The following is a 22,110-nucleotide window of genomic DNA, read 5'->3' on the forward strand; positions in this document are numbered from 1 at the left end:
GGATGCAGGCGATGCCCCGTGTCAGACACATGGGAGTAGCAGACAGCAGTGTTTAGACAGCAAAACTGTTGCAAACACCCAGCAAGGCAGAAAACCTCGTTGCCTGGCCCTCAGCAGCGTGGTGACCGAGCTGCTGATCACCCGAGCGAGTGGCTCCGCTCATCGGGATTGCAGCCACAGGAGTCCAGGGTGGAATTAGTGGGAGTCAGGATGATTGCAGGGAGATACAATGAGTTATCCGGCTGGAAAGCTGCTGGGCGGGAGATTTCGTGCCTCAGAAGCATCCTTTCAGCTTTGACGGGCAGCGAGCTCCTCCAAGCACCGCGGGCCCTTTAGCCTCGTCCCGAGGCCGGTCCACATGCACGRGCGGCTGGGGACGGGATCCCGCTGCCGCAGTCGCGGTCTGGGGCCTCGGTATTAACAGACGTGACCTCGTGCTCCCGCACGGCGCTTTGGGACTTCAGCGCGGCTGGGTGGAACTCGGCACGCCAAGGGAAAATCAATCTTCTCTTTCATGTYGGTGCTGTTTAACAGATGCATTTCGGAGGCCGCCACACCCTTGTCTTGCACAAATCCCTGTTGTCTTCCCGAGCAGCTCATTAAAGTTATTAACAGGCCCCGGGACAATTTGTGGGCCTCTTAAGAGCTCGTAGCTGGGAAAGCAGGAGCAGCCGAAGGGTTAAGGCGCCGGGTCCGGGTCACGGCACTAATACAGAAAACAGGAGTCTGATGCAGTTGATGTGTGTTTGGTGCAACCCGTTATTTACCAAACACAGAGCCCCCTGCCAGCTTCTGCCCCACCCTGGGCAGGTGAGAACGGGAAGTRTTTTTTAATGCAGCGTTTAACCGAGGTTGGTGTTTCAAGGAATCTCCACTGCAACCGCTCTCCACCTCCTCCTGTGCCCACGCTGGATAAAATTGGTCGCAGCAGCAGCCCTTTACAGGAGTGTCGGTGGCAGTTTCTTCAGCAGGAAGCTTAAGAGATGGGTTTTATCGGGCTGCCCAGAGGCTCCTCAGCGCAGACCCCCAACAGCCCCTCACGGGAGTGCAGGGGCTTCCACACCTTGGGCCCGGATATTCCCATCCAGGATGGATATTCCCATCCAGGTGTCTTTTGAGGAGACACAATTAATAGCTCCTCATGTCCGACTTGTGTATTATTTCTGGAAGCTTGTGATGGAGTACAGGGGGCAAAGGAGTCATGGGGGGGGCGCTGGGAGCATCACTTCCTCGGTTTGCCCCGTGCCCAAAACTAGTGATGGGCTTTTGGGTAGGATTTTAATTTTTTTGGTAGCAGGAACACCAGTCCAGACACCAGATAATTTCAAATTTCATCCTTTTCCCAATAAACCCCCCGCCCGCGGCGCACGAACCAACCCACCCGCGACCCGCGCGGGGTCACGCGGCGCCCCCACAGCCCGGCCCCGCCCCCCTTCCCCGGCCCCTCCTCCCATTGGTCCGCGCCGCGCTGGGTCCCGCCCCCCCGCCATGCGCCGCGCCGCCGCGGGGCGGGGCGCAGAGACCGCCCCCCCGCGTGCGTCACGGGCTCGGCGCTCCCTGATTGGCGGCGGCTGAGCGGCGGCCCCGCCCCGCGGGTTCCACGCGCGGCGCCGTTCACCCGGCGGCTCCTCGGGACCAGGGAGCGCGCGGGGCCGTCCGGGCCGGGCCGGGCGCGCCCGCGGATCGCAGCGTGGGCCGGTGAGTGCCGCGAGCGGGGCCGGGACCGGAGCCTGAGCCCGCGCGGGACAGCGGCCCACGGGGCGCGGGGGCGGCGCGCGGCCCTCCGCGAGGGAGCCGGGGCAGGGCGGCTTCCCACGCGGCGGCGCCCGCTTTGCCCGGCGTGGAGAGCAGCTCAGCACCCTTAAAACCCTGCTGGCCGGCCGGGCAGCCCGTGGGTGCCCCGGGGCGCGCGTGGGCGCTGCCAGCCCCACCCCCGGGCGCCCGCGCGGCGCTGCCCCGCGAGGCAAAGCAAGGGGAGCTGTGGGGTGTTCATATATATAGATATGCATGTATGTGTGTGTATATATATATATATATAATGTGTGTCTATATGTAGTGTGTGTGTGTGTACATATATAATGTGTGTGTGTGTGTATATATATATTATATGTGTGTGTGTATCTATAGATATATGTAATCCATAGGTTATGCCGTGGCAGAGGAGACCCCGTGCGCTGCCCGGGCAAGCGGCTCTGTCGCTCATCGTGTGACTTGGCAGCGCGCTGTTTCCTGCCCAGGTTTCACCCCCTTGGAAGGTTGCCCTGGCCTGGCCTATGGAGGGGGGCAAAGGGCTTTTCTCCTTTTTTTTTTTTCTAGAAGTACAGATACTTTTCAAAGAAAAATCTTAATAAACAAACAAAAAAAGACCTATGCAAACAAACAAAAAAGCCTCAGAAGTTGCCGTTCCTATAGGGAAGCAAATCTGGAAGTCGAGCGTTGTTGCTGYGCTTGCTGTGTGTGGATTCCTCAAAGGCCTCATCTGTGGTTTAAGGGATGCAGCTCCTTGTCTGCAAGGAAATGAGCTGCAGAAACCATGCTCAGAAGCTTAAATTTTTTTTTTTTAATAGTGGCTGCTCAGAGCTGGAAACAGGAAAAAAACAGTTTCCTGATGCTCTGCTGCCTTTACAGGCCCCTTTGCGTTTCAGAGCTCGCAAGCAGAGGTTTCCCCCTACTTTTTTTTGTTATTTTTCTGAGATGCACCCGCTGTTCCTGCCAGGCTGCTTGCTTGTGTGGTGGGTGTTTTTGGGGGCCGGACCCAGAGTCCCCCGTCCACAGCCTCTCCTAGGGAGGCAGCTCAGCGGTGGCCTCCGAGCTTTCCGTGTGGGGAGCCCCGACCTCTTTCCTGCTTTCCCTCCGGCCCCGGGAGGCTCCGCGCGGATCCCTTGTGATCCGCCGGGGCGACCGGCTTGGCCGCTGCGTCACGGGCCGTCGCGCTCGGGCCCTTTCATCCTYGCTGGGACAGACGCGTCGTGTCAGTGCAGACAAACAGCTCGAACCTTTCAGCTGTGTAAACCTCCCTGCTGCTCCCCCTCCTTCCCGCGTCCTGCAGCGCTTGTTTTTATCGAGGCCGCCTTTGGAGCGACCCGCCGTGTTTGCAACGTGCCATGCAGCAGCAAGGTTAGTGGCTGGGTTATTCGCTGCCGCCCTGTCAGAGCCCCTGCAGCTCCCGGGGCTCCCGCTCCCTCCCATCCCTCTGTCCATCTCCCACAGGATCTTTCCTGGACAGGAGCCTTGTTGGGGCCWCTCTTTTTCCCTTCTCCTTCATCGCTGCCTCACATCAAGTCRTACCGGAGAACATGTTTTATGTCCTGTGTCTCTCACCATCTGCTATGGGATATTTATCTCCACAATAGGGCTGCATTCAGCACAGTGCTTGGGAAAGAGTTTGCAGAAGTTCCCTTTGCAAAGGGAAAGTTTGGTAGGGGCACAGGATTCTTCGGGATAAAACCTGGGAAATTTGTGGCAGAAAAGCAGTCGCACTGGGATACAGGAGACTGTTAAGGAGCTACAGCACTGGGAAATGTAAATTTCTGGTCCTTTTTTTTTGTTCATTTTTGAGCTTTTTGGCTTTTGGGAGTGTAATCCGTGTTCCCTTGGGCTCGTCACGCTGGTGGGTTGTGCCCTGGGATCGCCTCGCAYGCTGCCTATGGGGCAGGTGCAACTGGAAGGACGAGGCTGGCGCCGAGTCCCTGATGTGGTTTTGCAGAGCAGAGGTGGCCACGCTGAGAAGGTGCCACGGAGGCAGGTGAAGGCAGAATGTGTGAAACGGCGAATGTGTGAAAATGGGCACGTYTAGGGGTTTGGAACATGCACCCTGGAAGGAGGGCGGCTGGATGCGCTCCTGGATGCTCAAGGAGGAGAAAGGACCATGTGTGTATCTATATGTACACACAAGTGATGATACTATCCGTGTCCCTGTAGTGGCGACCACCGCCACCCAAAGCACCCAAAGACAGTGTTGGATTGGAGCGCACGTGGCCGGGCTGGCTCCAAGCRGCAGTGCCGGGGGGGCCGCCTGGAGAGCGCCTGGCTGGAACAACCCCCCCAGCCCCGGCACGGCCTTTAGCTGCCGACACATCAGTCTGTCTTTGCTGATCAACTTTATAGCCCTTCAGGGGCTGCTAGCGTCACTCCAGCCGCTAAAAGCTGCTCTGTCTCCTGTCCCGACCCCATGCAATCCTGGGAATGTTGCATATCCCGTAACCACAGTCTGCTTGCTGACCATTAGGCTTTGCAAAGTCTGCCAGACTGTGGTGAGGCCGGTTTTGTTCTGGAGCTCGCTCTGGTTTGCTTGGGAGGGACGCGGGGCTGCAGGATAGGCTGGGCTGCTGCAGGGCTTCTGCTGTGACCTGGTCACCTGCAAGCACCCGGGCTGATGCTACCCCAGCCCTGTGTGGTACCCCAGCAGGATAAAGTCCCCTTCAAGCGAGCCCGACAACTGAGCCTGACCCAGACCTCCTGCCTGGGAGAGGAGCAGGGTGAAACGGAAGAAAACCAGGTTAAATGTCCGGGCCCGACATTGCATCGTGCCCTGGACGCCGTCGGTGTGAGCGCGGGCAGCAGGGACTCAGCAGCCGAGCTCTCCGCTTTGCACCTCCGTGCKGGGCGCAGAGTGCAAACAGTGGCAGGATCTGAGCAGGTTCCCTGGAGTCAGCAATGGCAGCGCTTATTCTGCCATTAGTTTGACATAYACCACATAGCCTGCAAAGTCTGGGAAGTGGCATGTGGCTCTGCTTGCCTGTATTTGAAGTACTGAAGCCCTTTTGCCTTTACAGCATATTTGCAAGCTGGCTTGCTTGAAAGGGACTTTATCCTGCCCGGATGGGGTTGGGAGAGATATTGTGATTGAGTAGATGGTTTCTATTCCGCAGCCTTTTTGAGTATTATCTGGGAGAGGAGGGAATGGAAAACTCGCTAGCTTCCTCTGCAGCCCTGCATTCATTCTGCAGACCTGCTGTGATTGATCTGGCAGAATGGAATTTATTCACCAGCGAGCCGGASGGCAGGCCCGGGGCACAAAACCCGGCAGCAGCCGCCGAAATGAATCGCGGGCTCTGAAAAGATCCACTGGGGCTAAGGCGTAGTAATGAAAAGCTCTTGTCTGGAGCCCGAGCTGCGGCTAAAAGCGTGGTTTATCTGGGCTTGGGTAGCGCGGGAGGGTGTGTTGTTCCCAGGAGTGCAAAGCCCACGTGCCGAGGGGTGAGCGTGAACTCTGTTTGTTGCCTCCTTGTAGCTTACGGAGCTGGAGGGAGTTGTGCAGCTGCAGACCCGCAAGTCCGGTATCTGCCTGACAAATAAAACTGCATCTATTGCATGCAAAGCAAACTTCCTACAGATAGTTTTCTTTTGGCTGGAAAGCAGCCTCCTTTGGCTCGGGTAGTTCTGTTCGTTATAGATCTAAATGAGCGTTGCCCCTTTTGCCAGTGCTTTTGCAAGATGGAACAAGAAGCTAGCTCTTTGGTATAGCCTGAAACGCTGCTTTTGATTTTTATTGCAAGTGGCGTTCGGTGGATTCTTGCATTGCCTTCAGGCTCAGAGAGGGGCACGGGGCTCCAGGGGGTCCTGCTGAGCCTGGGACACGGAATGGTGACGGGCAGAGCAAGTTCCCGAGGTCAGATTTGCTTGAGTAAGCAGGCTGAAGATCAGATACGTGCCCGGACCTTCTCCAGACRATCTGATCTCCTGGAGCCTATGGAATTGGTCTTGGAAAACCTCCCAGTTTCAGTCTGAGCCAACAGAGCAGCCTTTCACATGGTCTCTCTGTTTTTGGTGTAGGACAGAATAGAAAATAAGGGGAGAAGAAACAGTAACGGAGGCCTCCCACCCAGAAAGGTTGGGACGGCATTGCAAATCTGGGGTTGGGGCATTGAATTCCCTCTTCCTTTGCTTGCCTGTTTGCAGATACGATGAAAGGAGAGTTTGTCAGGAAGGCCAAATCCGGCCGTGTTGCAGACGTAYCTGCTGATTCAAGGCAGAATTACAGGGTGCATTGCAGGGTGAAAACTCACGGTTGCATTTCCAGCACGTTAGTCATCCTGTTGAGCACAGGTATGAATTTGAATGATACGGGCAGATTGCTGAGCTTGCATTGCTGCTGGAAAACACCCCTTTTCTGTGGAGAGCAGAGCGTGCCCCTCCAGCAGGCAGAGCCCAGAGCAGCGTGTGCCCCAGGGAGGTGCAAGGAAGGTCCTTCGCTTCCYGCTTGGCAGCCTAGTGTTGTGCTCGGTGCCAGGTGCTATTTTTACTCCTCTCATCTTGGGCAGTCTTTGGAAAAAGGCGTTTTTAGTGCTGGGCATTTCTGACAGGTCCCTCTGAGCTGCGTGCTGGTAGTCCATGTGCTGCCCTGCCTGTGCAGGGACATGAAGAGGAGCTGAGAACCTGCTTGGGTCACTTCCCCACCATCTCTGTGTGTTTCTGCTGTTTTGTTCCCCCTTTAAAGCCCGAGCTGCACGCTCGAGTAGGTGACACCTGCCTGATGGGGAGCTCCCTTGACCTTCCCTTAAGGATGCACTTTGGAGGTGTGAGGTTGATGGCGCATTGTTGCTCCGCTGTCTCCTGAACGTCTTTGCAGGAAAACTGCCCTAACGCAACAGTGGGGGAGTTTCCAGGTTCCTAGATTGCTGCTCTGCATGGTGGAAGGAGAATTGGCTGCTCTGCAGGGTGATTGTGCCCTAGCCTGGCTTGGCTGGCCCAAGCACCAGGCGCTGAAGGCACGGGAACACACAGATATTTGGGATGAGCGAGTAAGGGGTGACTGAATAGGCTGAACATTTATCCCCTGCATCCAGGGAGAAGCTGAACTTTGTCTGCATTCAGGGCAGCATTTCACCCTAAAGCACCGATATTGTGAAACCAGAGAGGAAGGGAAAAACACGAGCCTCACGGCTGGCTGGGGGCAGGTCTGCCGTGCCTTTGGCCCATTAGGAGCTTCTGCTGCTCTGGTTCATGTGGATGTACTGATTTATTGCATTTGTATGTGGGCAGGTAAATATTCCCCCTCCTCTGTAATGCTCCCCAGGTCTGAGAGATCACATGGATTGATGAAAGAATAAGGCCCAGAGCAACAAAGGTGCTTAAGGGCTCCTCATGCCATGGGGCTGTTTTAATCATCCACCGCCTGGTACGTGTGGATAGGTGGTAGCTGTTGTCCTTGTTGCTCTGCAGGCTCTGAATTCGGAGCACCAGCTAGGTCCCACGTGGCAGGAAAAACAGAAGCAGACGAAATGAATTGGAATAAATGAAAGAAAGTATAAGATGAGAGCTCTCCTGGGCCCAAAGCCTTTGATCTCCAAATCACGTGGTGAGCATTTAAATTCTAATAAAACCCCGAGCAGAGAGCACACAACGTCCTGTGCATAAGTCACAACAGCCAGAAGAACTGGAGTCTTGTGGGGAGGACGGTGGCTTTGCAGCCTGTACTCCTGCATAGCAGTTTCTTCTAGGACTTATAAATGGAGCCAGTGGCCAACGTAACAGCTTATTTATGTGCTTTAATAATTCTTGGCTGAGCGRGACAGAAAGAAGCTGTGTTTTGCTYGCTGCTTCTCGTAGAGTCTGACTGGCAAACAGCGAGTACCAGGTTCAGCTCATGGGCTCTGGGCTCTTTGTTGGTGCTCAGACAACCATTATGGTCTCGGGAGAATGCTGCTAAATCCTGTCGTTTTGCACTTCTAAGCAGAAATGAGTCTGGAACCCCAAAGTCTCATTAGGGAATGTGGTAATTGCTCCCAGGTATTGTCCTCTTGAAATTAAGCCGTGTCTCAGCTGTCTGATCTGGGAACAGATGCAGCACCATGCAAGTTGTTGGGTCAACGGCAAGCACATGTGAGGAAGCTCTGGAAAAGTCACCTCCCAAGTGGAGAGCTTGGCCGGACCGGCTGGGAATTCCCTGCTGGAAGATCATGGATAGTCTTCTGGTTTAAGGATAGGGTGGGAGATGGAAATCAACCCTACGTAAGCAAATAGTTCCAACTATAGTAAGCACCAACAGTGCTTCCTCTGACATGCAGTTTTCTTGTGACTGGAGACCTGACTGAGGTTTTAAACAGCAACTTGGATTTTATGAGAGACAGAAGAACCCCAGGAGATACTCTAATATTATCTGTACCAGCTGCCTGAAGTGGAGCTTATGAAAGAGCAACCTACAGGCCCATGAGAGAAGGCCTAGGCAATGGTTCAGATAGGAGAAGCATGGCTGTTGTTGGAATGGGGCATGTGGCCAACTCTGGTTTTGACTTCTCCCCTTGTTCTCTTTGCCAGCTTTGTCCTGTCCGGAGCTCGCTGAGGCATTTTCTTTGTAAGCTGAGATCAGAGGGGTCTCTTCTGCCTGGSCCAGGTTTACCCTTCCCCTGAGTTGCTGTCTTCCACGTGTGGGTGAGTGGAAGGATTTTCCAAAGCTTCCTTATCTTGCCATGCTGGAAAAAATCCTGTCTTTCCTAGCTCTGCTATATAAGGGCTGCGGCGAGCCCGCAGAGTATTACAGCTAGCAGAAAACATTGGATAGCTGTCAAAAAGCTGATGCCCTATGCCCTCATCCATATGGAATAAGAGTTATCATCTGCCTCTGCATGCAATAAGATCCTCTAAAAGGCTATGCAGTAGACATTTATTTTTTTTAATAACTGCCTTGCACAGGGGGAAAAAAAATGACTACAGCATGGAGAAATCCCTGACCCAGTTTGTTGAGGTCTTGCCTTCTGCTGTTCTCATTGACGCTTSCTGCCCAAGGGCAGATGCAGCTGCGAGCTCAGATAACCCCCGAGCTCTTGCAGAGCAGGTGGGAGCGTGGAAAGAGACACTGACAGGCTTCTCTGTGCAAAATATCCCTCCAGATAGCCAAAATATCCCTCCAAAATGTCCTGCATGGTTCTGTTTTTTCCCTTTAGTTCAGTAGCTGAATAGGAGAAAGCAGGAAMGTGGCAGAGGTCGAGTTCTGTCCTACGTGCAGCCACTTCTGCGAAGCGCCACAGAGAACATGTCAGGCGTCCAGCCCTATTTGTCACTGCAGTCAAGTATTGCTTAAGTTTAAGTATGCATTTGTGCACAGTATGTAAAGTATAGAAGATCCTTTCAGCTTCAGGCTTCTGAAGTGCAGAAGGCTACCGATTGTGCAAGAAACCCATCAGATAAAAGAGCTGCTGCCTGCAGTTTCTGTTCATCCGATATGTGTGGGATGATGCCAAAGTCTCTGGTAGATTGTGAGCTGCAGGGGGGTGTGGGTGGAGGGAAGAATGAAGCCCTGCTCGTGCCCAGCTCCAGCAGGACTCGAGAAGGAGGCACATTGCACTGTTTGCCCTCAAAACAGGCTCTTTGAGAAGTGCCAAAAAACGCAGGGCAGGCCTTGCCGATGAGATGGCTGCGCACCCAAGCTGAGAGGCTGCCTGAGTTGATCAGGGTGCTCAGCCTGGGAGATCCAGAAGCCGTGACAGGCTTGATTTCATTTATTTATTTCTATTTTTTAATACTCGCAGCAGCTCTGCCRCAGCTTTTATATAGACGTTTCTCATTTCTAAATGACCTGCCCTTGCCTTTCTGAGTAGCGGCTTTTCTATTCTTAGTCTCGGGGAAAAAAAATAATGATGCTGCCTTCCTGTAATCTTTTGTTTGTTTCCCTAGCTGTCCTATATAAATTGATTAATTTTCTATGGATAAGCAAATCAAAGGTAAACAGCCGATACCTGAGCGGAGCTGTGGGCAAAGAAAGCGCTCGCCTTGGCGGGGTGATTTCTGAGGTTGCAGGCCCCGGCACCCTAATCAATAGCTTTTAGCAGACTCATAAATGTTTCATTTGTATTCCTCAGTTCAGCGCTATGGGGCTTTGACATATATTGAATTCATATAACCTCTTAAATGAGTGTCGTGCCTGGGCTGGGCTCTGGAAAGGGTTTTCTTTGGGTGCGAGTGCAGTCTGGGCCTAGCGTTGCCCTCCCTGTCTTGGCAAAGGAAATGAGTTCAGCAGCCACAAAGGTCCGGAGCCCACGGGCCATACTGGGAATGTTGGAGGCTCTGGGCTGGCAGAGCTTGGGAATGGAGCCCCGTTTGCTGGGATGAGGCGGCGTCTGGGAATGTCCAGGGCCACATGCAGCGGATGCCGCTCACTCATCCGCGCTCTGTGTTATCCCTCTGGGCCCCGGTGGCTGTTTTGGGGGGGAATCCATGTGATCCCGGCCTTCCCGGAGGTGATGAGGCAAGGAYGGGGCTGAGCTGTGACCCTGCATGTGCAGGAAAACCCCAGGGTGAGGGGGAAAGGCCCCAAAAGAAAAAATCGGGCTGCAAAGAGCGAGTTTAAAATAAATAAACTTCCCCAGCCGTATCTGCTTTGTTAATTAATGATTTCTCAGGGATTACGTGGCTGAACCCACRGAGTGGGACAGCGTGGGGAGGGGGGCAGCCCTGTGTCTCTGGCCTCAAAAGCAGAACTGCGGTGTTTTGTTTTGGGGCAAGACAAATAGGGAAGAAAAAGGGTATTAGAGAAGGGGAGAAAGACAAGCAGCGTTGGGTGAGAGAGGGGAGGTCCAACCCAGCCAGATACTGTTTCTCACACAGCATCTTCTAGCTTTTTTCCGTTAAATGGGCTGCCTTTCCTCAGAGCCGGCGCCACGGGAAGCGTTTCCTTCTGCGTGCGCTTCCATGTGTTTCACACTGAAAAACCACACTCCTCATGTACGTGTCCAGTTCCTTCCAGGCCCCTGCCTTTGAAGGCTCTTTTTTTCTATCCTCAGGGCAGTTTTGCTACCAATTTCTCCACTTTGGCCCTGGCCTTTTAGTGTGTGAGATACACTGCCTGCATATCCACGTGCCTGCTTTTTTCCCCACGTAAAGATTGGGCTGGCTGAACTATTTTAGAGCAAGTGACTTAGATGCTATCATCTAGATTCTGCTAATTTGACTGGTTTAAAGGCCTTCCGCTCCACAGATATTAATAGGTATGAGGCCRTGCTTAAACAAAATAGTAGTTAATAAAAACATCCTATTTGCATCTTCCTGCACATTTAAAAAGTGCAAGTTAATTCTTTTGTCTTATTCTCTGATTACTGTGTGTACTGCAAAGCGGCTGTCAATGAAGTGTCCAATGAGATTTATCAATCAAGACTGCAGTGCGAATGTTTTGGCTTGTGCTAGCAGCTCTGTATTTCTTAAATAAAATTAGTAACCATTTACTTTTCTTACTTAAGCCTGCAATAATCTTCATGCACTTAGAAACCAAACGTGACTCCTGCCGAGCCAGGAACACACTGGTGCCCTTTGTGCTGGACAGACCCCTCTCTCAATGCTGTTTGTGAAGGAAAAGAAACTCCCCCTCTAGAGGCTGTTGAAACAGCTTACCAGCAAGCCTGGGTTTGGGTTGCTTCACCTTGTTGCTTTATTGCTGAAATCAAAGGGCAGAACTTCCTCTCCCTCTGTTTCCACCCTGCTCGGCCTCAGTTAAACCTCAGGGTGCTGAATGTGAAGCAGGAACAGGCTCCTCAAGGTAGGGCACTGGAGCAGCCCGCGCTGCAGTTTCAGCCGCTGCTTTGTGTTTGAGATGTGCTGGCTGCGTTGTCAGGGGCAGATGTGCTGCTGCTGCTGGCTCCCTGCCCCACATCATAACGACAAGAAAATAATCAGGTATTTTCTGTTTGTTTCTCCGCAGGCAAGAACTGTCATCATGTCAGTCAGCGTCCATGAGAACCGTAAATCCCGGACTAGCACCGGCTCCATGAACATCCTGCTGTTTCACAAAGCCTCCCACCCGGACTGCGTCCTGTCCCACCTCAACACGCTCCGSAAGCACTGCATGTTCACCGATGTCACCCTCTGGGCAGGAAACCGGTCGTTCCCGTGCCATCGGGCAGTGCTGGCGGCCTCCAGCAGGTACTTTGAAGCCATGTTTAGCAACGGCCTTCGTGAGAGCCTGGGTGATGAGGTGAATTTCCATGACAGCCTGCACCCCGAGGTGCTCGAACTGCTGCTGGACTTCGCTTACTCCTCCCGGATCATCATCAATGAGGAGAATGCAGAGTCGCTCCTGGAGGCCGGAGACATGCTGCAGTTCCATGATGTCCGAGATGCGGCAGCTGAGTTCCTGGAGAAGAACCTCTATCCTTCCAACTGCCTGGGCATGATGTTGCTCTCGGATGCTCATCAGTGCCGGAGGCTCTATGAGCTCTCCTGGAGGATGTGCCTGGTCAACTTTGAAACTGTTCACAAGAGTGAGGATTTCAACAACCTCTCCAAGGACACTCTTCTGGACCTCATCTCCAGTGATGAGTTGGAAATTGARGATGAAGAAAAGGTGTTCAAAGCTGTCATCCAGTGGGTAAAATATGATCTGGACGAGCGGAAGGCTTATCTCCCAGAGCTTCTGAAGAACGTTCGTCTGGCCTTACTTCCTTCTGAATGCCTCAAGGAAGCCTTGGCGTGTGAGGACCTGATCATGGTTGATGAAAGGAACAAACTTGTCTTGGATGAAGCTATTCAGTGCAAGAAGAAGATCCTCCAGAATGATGGAGTGGTCACCAGCCCCTGTGCCAGGCCTCGCAAAGCTGGGCACACCTTGCTCATCTTGGGAGGGCAGACYTTCATGTGTGATAAGATCTACCAAGTGGATCACAAAGCAAAGGAAATTATCCCCAAAGCAGACCTGCCAAGTCCACGGAAAGAGTTTAGTGCCTGTGCCATTGGCTGTAAAGTATACATCACAGGAGGCAGGGGCTCAGAGAATGGAGTCTCCAAAGATGTGTGGGTGTATGACACTGTTCATGAGGAGTGGTCAAAAGCTGCCCCAATGTTAATAGCTCGGTTTGGCCACGGCTCAGCTGAGCTGGAGAACTGCCTCTACGTGGTGGGCGGACACACTGCAGTGGCTGGGGTCTTTCCTGCCTCACCTTCTGTTTCCTTGAAGCAAGTGGAGAAGTACGATCCAGCATCCAACAAATGGATGATGGTGGCGCCTTTGCGAGACGGAGTGAGCAACGCGGCTGTGGTGAGCGCCAGGCTCAAGCTTTTTGTCTTCGGCGGCACCAGCATTCACCGGGACATGGTGTCCAAAGTGCAGTGCTACGATCCRGCCGAGAATCGGTGGATGATCAAGGCGGAGTGCCCGCAGCCCTGGCGCTACACGGCCGCCGCCGTCCTGGGCAGCCAGATCTTCATCATGGGGGGAGACACGGAGTTCACGGCGGCGTCCGCCTACCGCTTTGACTGCGAGACGGACCAGTGGACACGCATTGGGGATATGACTGCCAAGCGCATGTCCTGCCATGCCTTGGCCTCGGGGAACAAACTCTACGTGGTGGGGGGTTACTTTGGGACTCAGAGGTGCAAAACGCTGGACTGCTACGACCCGACGTCAGACACGTGGAACTGTATCACAACGGTGCCTTATTCGCTCATCCCCACAGCTTTTGTCAGCACCTGGAAGCATTTGCCCTCATGAGAATTAGGACTCTGGGGCTGAGATCCAGGAATACAATAAGGTAAGGGTCTCTACTGCTAAAGCTGAAACTTCTTATCTTTCCTCAAATGGGTTTCCACACCACGCTGAAGCCAAGGCTCAGGTCACCTTACCCTTTATGAGGAGGGTACATTTGAAGGTGAGAGGGATGTTGTAGCACTGGAAAAGAATACAAGTTCTGTGATGCTAGTCTAGCTCACTAACTGCTTTCTCATGTTTCAAGATGACACCCTCAATAACCCAACAGGCCCTTGGCTCTGTAGCTGTGTAGATGGCTGTGAGTAGACCAGAACTGCTTTGCTCTTCTATCCTAGCTGGTTGTGCCAGTCTCCATCGTTCTGTTTGTGTTATAATAACTCCTCATCTAAGCTAGCTGCTGTGTGTGGGGGTATGGGAGAGCAGATCTGTCCCTGCCGACTCAGTTGGCTTTGACCTTGGAATATGTCTCCATGTGGTTGAGGGAGATGCAGTTTAAGATTTCTAAATGCRTCTACACTTGAGATCTGGAAGATACTTCAGCAGCAAGTGCTTTGGAAAATTTCTCAATAGTTTGTTATTTTTCCTGAGTATTGGTGTGATCCATCCGGTGTTGATGAGTATGTAGGCAAGTAACCCTTGGGAGACCGGATGATCTCTTTTTAAGCTGTGTATTTACATCTTAGTAGGTTAGATGGGTAGTGGGCTGCAGAAGTGGAGGCTGAGAAGCCATGGTGCATTTGATGGTCCTGGTGTTTGTTTAGCATCCAAACAGTTGCTTATTAAATCAGAACTTCTGAGACTTCTATGTGAGACATGAGTGGGAGGGAAGGRGGTTGGTAACCAGAAGAAGAATGTGTTTCAAGGTGTGTGAGAATAAGAAGGTTGCTGGAAACTCACGATATCCTGTCCTGTTCTGGTGCTCTSGTTCTCATTTGCTCAGGAAAAGTGTTATTGCAGAGCAGTAGGACGGGGACAGCAGGCCTGGTAGTTGATTCCTCCTCTCTCGTCCACAGCAAGATGTTTAGCTGTCCATCTGGTTACTGGTTTTGCTCCACTTAGGCTTGCTCATCTGACCGATCTGTGCCAAAACACAGCTGGACAAGGAAAGGCAGAAATCTCATCTTGCATGGTGAGAACAGCTATTGATATGGGCACGTGCATAGTACCATCTTTGCAAGAAATCATAACACCTTGGCAGCCCCTGGTCGCAGGTTTCACAGTGTGTGCAATACATGCTGCCCTGCTTTGGTGGTTGGAGGCTAATTACCAACCAGCTGGAGGAGCCTGGAAGCTCTGGCATATGAGGATGAGATAGACAAGCTTCACTTAGGGTTTTATTTGGGAGGTGGGACCATGGGGAGAGTTCTTCCTCCCTATCTYCACTAAAATCCACTTAATACAGGGAAGAAGAGTTGCTGGGAATCCCTCAGTGAGCTGAAATCACTGCGGTGCCCTGGCATTTCCCAGGGATGATCTTCCCTGATGCCAGCTGGGAACAGATGAGGCTCTCCTGGCACATCTAGGCTTTCACCCAACGTGACCACCTGCTTTTTCAGGCTCTTGGTGGGAGAGTACAAAGCACCCTAGGCCTTAATACTGGTCTTCAGTTTGAGAAACATTTCATTTTAACATGGCCTGGCTCAMGGAGAGGGTGCTGTAAGGGTGGAAAGGGTTAATTCCTCCGATTTCTCTGAGCCTTTCCAGCCCTGGAAGACAATGGCCTTTCCAAATTCTCCTTCTCAGGCGTTGCCTAGCATCTGTCACAGTGGCTCAGTAATCTAATTAACTGCCACTCAGCTATTAAATATTGCAGCAAAGAGTGTGAGGACTCCATCATTTTCAGCTCAGGTCAATGAGGCCTCCCCTTAAGAGCCATCCTAGAGCTGAAAATTAATTTTTCTCTGGTAGCAGATGTGTCTGAATATTAAACCTCAATGCCAGCCGCGCTRCTGGGAATAGGAATAGGGAATATTTTGAGGTGAGAGTTGATTCTCAGCAGCCGAATAAAAGCTGATCTCCAAAAATACACAGCTGTTACCTTCCTCGCCTCCCTTTTTCCTCTGTGTGCAGGTTTTGAATTGCCCAGACCTAAATAARCAGCTTTTGAGGGGATACATAGATATTTTCCCCTGTAACCTGGAGCCTGGCACAGGCACAAGCGAACTTGGAGCTCAAATCTACCAACCTGCAAATAAAGCTGGTGAAAAGTCGCTGTATAAAGGTTTTATCTGCTTTTTGGCTTCATTTCCACTTTTTGGTTGAAAGAAATATTTAAAATATACATGAGCTCTTGCCAGAGAGAATGCCTTTTGACCTCATTTTTATGGATTTTTTTTGTGTTTTTTTTTTTTAAATTTAAAATTAAGTTTATTGTTATGGCCTTGGCCCCTGACAGCTCCTTAAATCAAAGCCTGGAGACTGGTGAGCGAGAGGCAGCTCGAATGCCTCCAACCTGAGCCCGCGCGTTCACCTTGGCTCTGCGGAGAGGGAGCCTGGCCTTGCTGCACGTCTGTCCTGCTGGACTTGGCYGTTTGGAGCCTCCTGCCTGCTCCRTTGCCCTGCTGGGGTTGTGMCAAGGGGTTTTGGCCCCATGGTGTGAGGGTCTGTGCTGCAACACCCCACGTGGGCCCTACGGGCTCCTCCTTCAAGGATGGGCAGCCAGCAGGCAGCTTGGCCAGCCCTGCTCCCCAGGGATCTGCTCCGAGCGCTGGGGCGTTTGGAGGAGGGAGCCGGGCTCTGTGTCAGCTGCACAGCCCTAGCTCATCCCATGGGGCATTCCCCTGAGCCGGAGACAGCCCAACAGAGAAGGTCCAAGGTGCCCTATGGAGATGGGCAAGCTGGGCTGCCTACGTAAAGGCCGGGGCCGTTGCTCCGTAGCAAATAATATTCTATACCTTCAGAAGCCTTAAAACATTGCAATAAAGAAACTATTTCTCACCCATAAACTAGCAGGATTACATTCATACAGGCTTAGAAATCTAAATAATCTGTCCCTGAAAAACATTGCTAATAAAACACCCAGCTGCCTTTGCCATGGAGCGTAAAACCCATCAGCTGGGAGCGCTTCCCGGGGGCCTGGCCCGTGCCCGTCCCAGCTGGAGCTGGGCCCTGCCGGGTGCCAGCTCACCCTTGGGCAGCAGTCCCGCTGCCCCTGCCAGGAATGCGGCGTGACCGGCACGGAGCACGTGCTGCCYGCGGGAATGCCGGGGATCCAGCGTGCGGAGCAGGTTCACAAGTGAAAGCCCGGCCTCTTCCCGCGCGGCGCCGGCAGCCCGCCTGCCTCCAGCTGCTTGGGTGCTGCCTGGCACTTGCTCTGCTCCCTGGGCCTTCTCCAGCTGTGCAAACCTGCACCTGGCCTCGGCTTAAGGCACCCAGCTGAGCTAAAGCTGGTGTTTAGCTCTGCGATGAGGGCGCCGGGTAGAACTGGCTGAGCCAGCTCCGGGGTTCCCACAGGAATTGCAGCGTGAGGAGGCGACTGGTTGCAAAAGGGAAATGCAATACCCAGCACGCTGCGAAGAAAGCCCCTGTGTGTTTATAAACATAAGCAAGACCCAACAGGAGCTTGGGGAACAGCGCTGCATGGCCTGTTCTGTCCCAGACTAATATCAAAGCACCTGAAGTGACAACTGATGTGGGGAGTTTTGCATCTCCTAGGAGGTAATTTCAGGCTTTATCAGGAGCAAGTTCTCCCAGTGCCTGTCTCCGAACGCTATGACCCCTGTGGTGCTCTCATTTTGGGGGTCCAAAGGACAAGAGTCAAAAATGGACTTGAGCCAGAGGAGGAGTGAAGAGTCTTTAGCTGGGATTAAGAGCAATCACTTGAGAGGTGGGAGCCACGGGGTGTGGTGCTCTGCTATCYAAAGCAGAAGTACAAGTGAAGGAGCTTCAGAGGAGCACATTGGCGAAGGGAGAAACRTGTCCCAGCGTGTGCAGCAGTCGGGTGCACTGAGCACCATCCCAGGGCAAGAGGGGCTCCTCTCTGCCCCAGGTCGGACTGAGGTGGGATTTGGCACAGGCTTCCTGGAAGAATGAAAAGCAGGAGGGTCTTTCCTTCCTCTTAGCACCTAGCTGAAGATCTGAAGCGAAGTTGACAGCCAGGGAAGATTAAATGAAGGACCAAGTGGCTGCATCCCTCCACTCTGGCTCCTGGTGTGGGAATGCGGCTCCGGAGCTGAGATGTCTGCACTCCCAGGAAGCCAAGCAGCACGGCGGGCAGCGCGGTCACTGCACGAGCAGGACATGTGGGATCCCAGCCTGGATCCACCCAGCCTTGCCGCCCTGGGTCAGAGCTGGGTGGTGTCGGCAGCGCCGAGCCGCTGCTGCGCACGGCTGCTCCCCTTCACGTGAGCGCCGAGGCGCTGCTCGGTKCACCGGCCTCCCTGCAGCACGGGCTGCAGAGAGCCAAGGCCGGCGGCCGAGCTTTTGTTTCTGGGTCACCTGGAAGCAAAGAGTTGACTTTGTGACGCTCTCCTCAGCCCTCTCGCTGGGTTTGGCTCCTGCAGACGCTCTGCTGCGCGGAGCCCCTTGGGTGGACACTGCAGCACCCACACAGGGTGAGGTTGCGGCTGCTGGACTTCGGCCCCGCGGTTCCTATGAGTATTTATGCGCTGTGCCAGGCCCAGGCGATACTCTGATCTGCCAGGCTGCGGGCACAGTAAACGTCGGATCTGTTCAATGACTCTTTTTCTGATTATTTAATTGCACCCCAGATAACGAGCCTTTTACAAGCAGGGCTTTTCTGCTCCCTGGTTTGGCTTCACTTCCACGTGGAGCAGAGCTCGGTCAGGTTTTACCTTGCAAGAAGCTGCAGGTTTTTGCTGCTGTGCATCGCTCCGCCTCCATCCACRTGCAGAACCCCTCGCCTTCCCTTTGCAAACCCACAGCTGCCTGCAGACACTGTTCAGGACTTTGGTTAAAAACCTCCAGATAGTCTCCCGTCTCCTTGCTGGGCTGGGTGCTGGAGACCTATTACAACCTCGTTGTTGCTGCTGGACAGTCGCGGCCGGAGCCTGTGCGTGGCTCCGGGGGAAACCCATTGCAGGCGCTGCAGCGGGGCCGCACGGGCAGGCGCTGCCTGCAGCCGCCAAAGCCAGTTTATCAAGCAGCGCTGCGAGGGAGTGGCTGGCCTGGGGAGCAAAGTCAATGAAAATCAGGCTTTTCCTACCCCTGGGCAGATGGCAACATGTGCAGTCGGAGCGCTGGCCCCRCGCTGGGTTAGTCAACCCCTTGGAAGCGTCGGTTGTGCAGGTCCTTTTGGAGGAACTGATGGGAAAAGAGGAAGGGGACCTCCTCAAGGTTTTGTTTCCCCTCCTGCTGACTCTGAAGATAGCTGAGACTCCAGAGGCTTCACACCCGTGTCGTTCTCCGGAGGTTTCCTCGGGAGCCTCCCGGGATCTGCACAGAGCAGAGTCCGCTGAGCGCCAGCCCGGCTGAGCTCCCACTCTGTCCTCTGCTGCAAAACCCAAACTCATCCCTGACCCAGCACAAACCAAACCAAACCAGACGCTTTCCACCCACCCGTGGCGGCAGCGCTGCCCCGGGGCCTGGTAGCTGCTGACACRCCAGTCTCTTGGTTGTGTCTCAGCAGGCTGCGACGTGGCCATTAACCAGCTTTGCCTTTTCCTCCCCAGATACCAGAGCGGCCTCCATCTCCCTTGCTGTCCGCCGGAGCTGAAGCGGCGACCGAGCGCCCTCCTRTCCTGCCCCGCTCTCCTCCGAGGCGCCTTCCGCATCCCTTCCCAGCACCAGGAGCGACGGGGGGGACCGAGCCGCCCCACRGGCCGGAGCCACCCCAGGGCCAACCGGTGCCGTGGGGCCAGGGGTGCCGCTGCAGCAGGCTCTGCCTCCCGGCCTCGTCCTRCGAGGGCGCAGCGTGAGGTTCCTCTCAGGTGCTTTTTGTTGTTGCTTTAGGGGAAGGAGGGCTGAGAGATTTTTAGTTATTTTCTGGAGGTGGCGGCTCTYGGTGCCGCAGCGTCCCCAGTGCAGCAGTGTCGCAGTGGAGCTGCTTGAGGGACATGGAGGTTTTTGGGGGACACGCACGGTGGCTGGGGAGGGGACAMTGTTTCGGGGGGATGAGGCCATGGAGGCTGCAGCTGTCCCGGAGCTGGCAATGCCGACACGTGGGAAGGCCGGGCAGCTGGCCAGGCTGCTCGGCGGAGCGGGGCAGGTGCCTCTGCCTTTACACTGTGGAAGGGTCTTTTATCCCCTTCCTGGCCGCAAGCGCCCGTGTTTGGATGGATGGAGGCCGGGCTTCTCCGTGCACGCAGCTGCGGGAAGAGCAGGGCCAGGAGYGGAGCGGCTGGCCGGGATACAGCTCCCGTGCGCTCGGAGCCGCGGCTCTTCCATGGCCCGGGAATGGCCCGGGCTGCTCCTGCGGACGCTCCCAGCTCGCCCTCCTCCACCGGCTCCGGTTAATCCGCGGCCGGACCAGCTGCAGGATGCAACGCGCTGGGAATCCTTCCCGCTGCCGGGGACAGCAGAGACAGCAGAGGCCTTTCTTGGAGCAGGTGCCGCGAAGCAGCCCTGCGAGGCCCCGAGTGACGTTTATTTACATTTTGTAGTGGTTCTTCTTTTTTTTTCTTCCAGCTGCCTGCAAACTTTAATAAAAAATGATGATCTGGGAAACCGTTTGTGTGCTTTTCACAGGAGTCTGTGCTCCGTTCTTAAGCAAGCTGGATTTAAGTATAATAACAGGGCCAAGGAATAATAACAGGTTTGGCACTCGGTGGGGCGGTTCGCAAACAACCTCCTTTTGCAAACAGCCTAGCTGCAATTATTATTGCTTCAGACCTTGGGAAACTGAGGCACGCTGCAAAGTGCCTCATCCAAGGCTGGTGGCAGACCTGGGAATAAAGTCCAGGGCTCCTAGTGCAAATTCCGAGGAGCTGAAATCCCTGTTTTCTGAGCTCCTCCTGGCCCCTGCGCAGGGGCGCAAGGCGGCGGGAACGTCCCAGCTCCGGGAATCRGGCTCTGCCCCACGTTGAGCCTTGCTCCGGGCCCTGCGACATCTCTGCAAAGCGGCTCTCAGCATTTATGAACACCAGGCGAAACAGAAACCTCCAAACTTATAAATATTTTGTAGTCCTGCTAGAAGGCACTTGCGGGAGGAGGAAGCGCAGCTTCCTATGAGGTTTCAGGGTAGTGTTTTTAAGGGATTTGGTGTCTGGCTTGCTCAGTGTTAAAGAAGGCTGAGGATGTCTCTCAGCCCCCCAGGGAGACGGGTGGGTAGCTGCATTAGTTGATATTAGCAGGGCAGATACTTAGGTAAGGATCCGTGGAAGCAAGCTCATAAAAGAGTCCTATGGGAAACCAATTCAAGGCCTAAAAATTGCCATTTGATGAGAGGGAAAGTGAAAGGAAAAAAAAAAAAAAAAAGCGAGAAAGAGCATGTGAATAAAAGCCCTTTCAGTTCTGCTAATTCAGATTGTATATGGGACTCTGGGGCTTTAAAAACAAGATTGCAAGGGTTTGCGACTGGGTAGCTTTGATATGAGCCATGCAAAAGAAGTGCTCTTTTGTATTTATTCTGGAGCTTGCCTGAAAGACAATTCAAAAGCAATCACCAGCTGCTGCGACAGCAGCAACCTGTTGCTAGGGAATTAAATGTGATGCAAAACACAAAGGTTTCTTAGTCAGAAACCACAAAGTAGAAGGGGAGTGGGAGATGGAAGGGGGTGTCGCGCAGTCAAAGCCGCAGCTAAAGCAGTGCCGGTTTTTACCCGGGAGCTGTGGGCAAAGGCATCCAGAAGGGGCCTGTTCCGCCTCTTTTAAAGGAGCTTTTTTTCTCCCTGCTCTGGGTCACACGTGGCTCTGGCAGGGAGTGCTTGGGAATGGGTTGCAGCTGGTACCTTTGCATGGCTTATATGTTCTTGCAGTCTATGCTTGGTGCCGGGTCCGGGCTGGCCCTGCAGGCCCCGGCGGGAGCAGGGAGTCCTGCAGCCTCCTCCGTACGCCCTGGCCCGTCTCCTTGCACCGCGTCCTGCCCTGCGCACCGAGCAGGGCTCGGAGCAGGGCTGGTTGTCTGTTCCTCCTTCCTTCGGAAGCCAGCTCCTTGGCTTTTCCTGAGGGCTCAGGTTGCCAAACTGCCAGCCCAGGAAACGCTGGTCACTAATGTAGTTACTTTCCTAGAGCAGGAGAAATCATTGCTTCCAACTCCCTACAGGGAACTGGAAATTYAAACCGGTCTCAGTCCCTCTTGCTCCAGCTCTGAGCGTTAGTCTCGTGTCCTCCAGACCCGGCTGCAGSGAGCACCAGGCAGGAGACTCCTGCCCAAGGGAAGAGCAGCCGGAGCTCCTTTTTCCCCCCACCTCGCTGACAATCTCCCTTTTCTTTCCATTTCACTACCTCTTCATTGGATGTCGTCAACTGTTGTGCAAAACCCTCAGCGCTGTTTTCGCAGCCCTGTGACCTACTTCGTGGTTCCTTGCTGACTTCCTAGCCGGAATCACGAGCCTTGAGGCCACCCAAGCCATTCAGGGCTTCTCGGCTGAAGAGCAAATCCAATTAGGGGGCAGAAAGCCCAGCTTTCATCCTGGCTCCGACATCTCCCTCCCTTCTCCCATCGCAGCAACACCACGGACGAGGAGCCGCCTGTGCCTGCCTGTCACTGCCCCCACGTTCCTGGCCTTCCTCCTCCTCCTCCTCCTCCTGCACCAACACCCCGCGGCGCTGCAGCCTCCAGGGGCTAACGGCTGCTC

At 54.0% G+C, this 22,110-nt stretch overlaps 1 protein-coding gene across 2 annotated transcripts; it reads left to right on the forward strand.

Annotated features, from left to right (window-relative positions):
* The first annotated feature begins 1,654 nt into the window (after positions 1-1,654).
* KLHL25 (kelch like family member 25) lies at positions 1,655-19,130 on the forward strand. Of its 2 annotated transcripts, none has more exons than XM_026036327.1 (3): positions 1,655-1,698; positions 11,633-13,457; positions 19,045-19,130. In XM_026036327.1, the coding sequence occupies exon 2, from the start codon at positions 11,648-11,650 to the stop codon at positions 13,415-13,417; it is 1,770 nt and encodes a 589-aa protein (XP_025892112.1). In that variant the 5' UTR covers positions 1,655-1,698; positions 11,633-11,647; the 3' UTR covers positions 13,418-13,457; positions 19,045-19,130. The 2 variants fall into 2 exon arrangements, with proteins under 2 accessions (XP_025892112.1, XP_025892111.1); XM_026036326.1 differs by lacking the exon at positions 1,655-1,698 and adding an exon at positions 8,334-8,373.
* Positions 19,131-22,110: the final 2,980 nt, after the last annotated feature.

Source organism: Nothoprocta perdicaria, unplaced genomic scaffold (genome assembly GCF_003342845.1).
Source record: "Nothoprocta perdicaria isolate Ctin4 unplaced genomic scaffold, notPer1 scaffold_176, whole genome shotgun sequence".
Classification (NCBI taxonomy): Eukaryota; Metazoa; Chordata; class Aves; order Tinamiformes; family Tinamidae; genus Nothoprocta; species Nothoprocta perdicaria.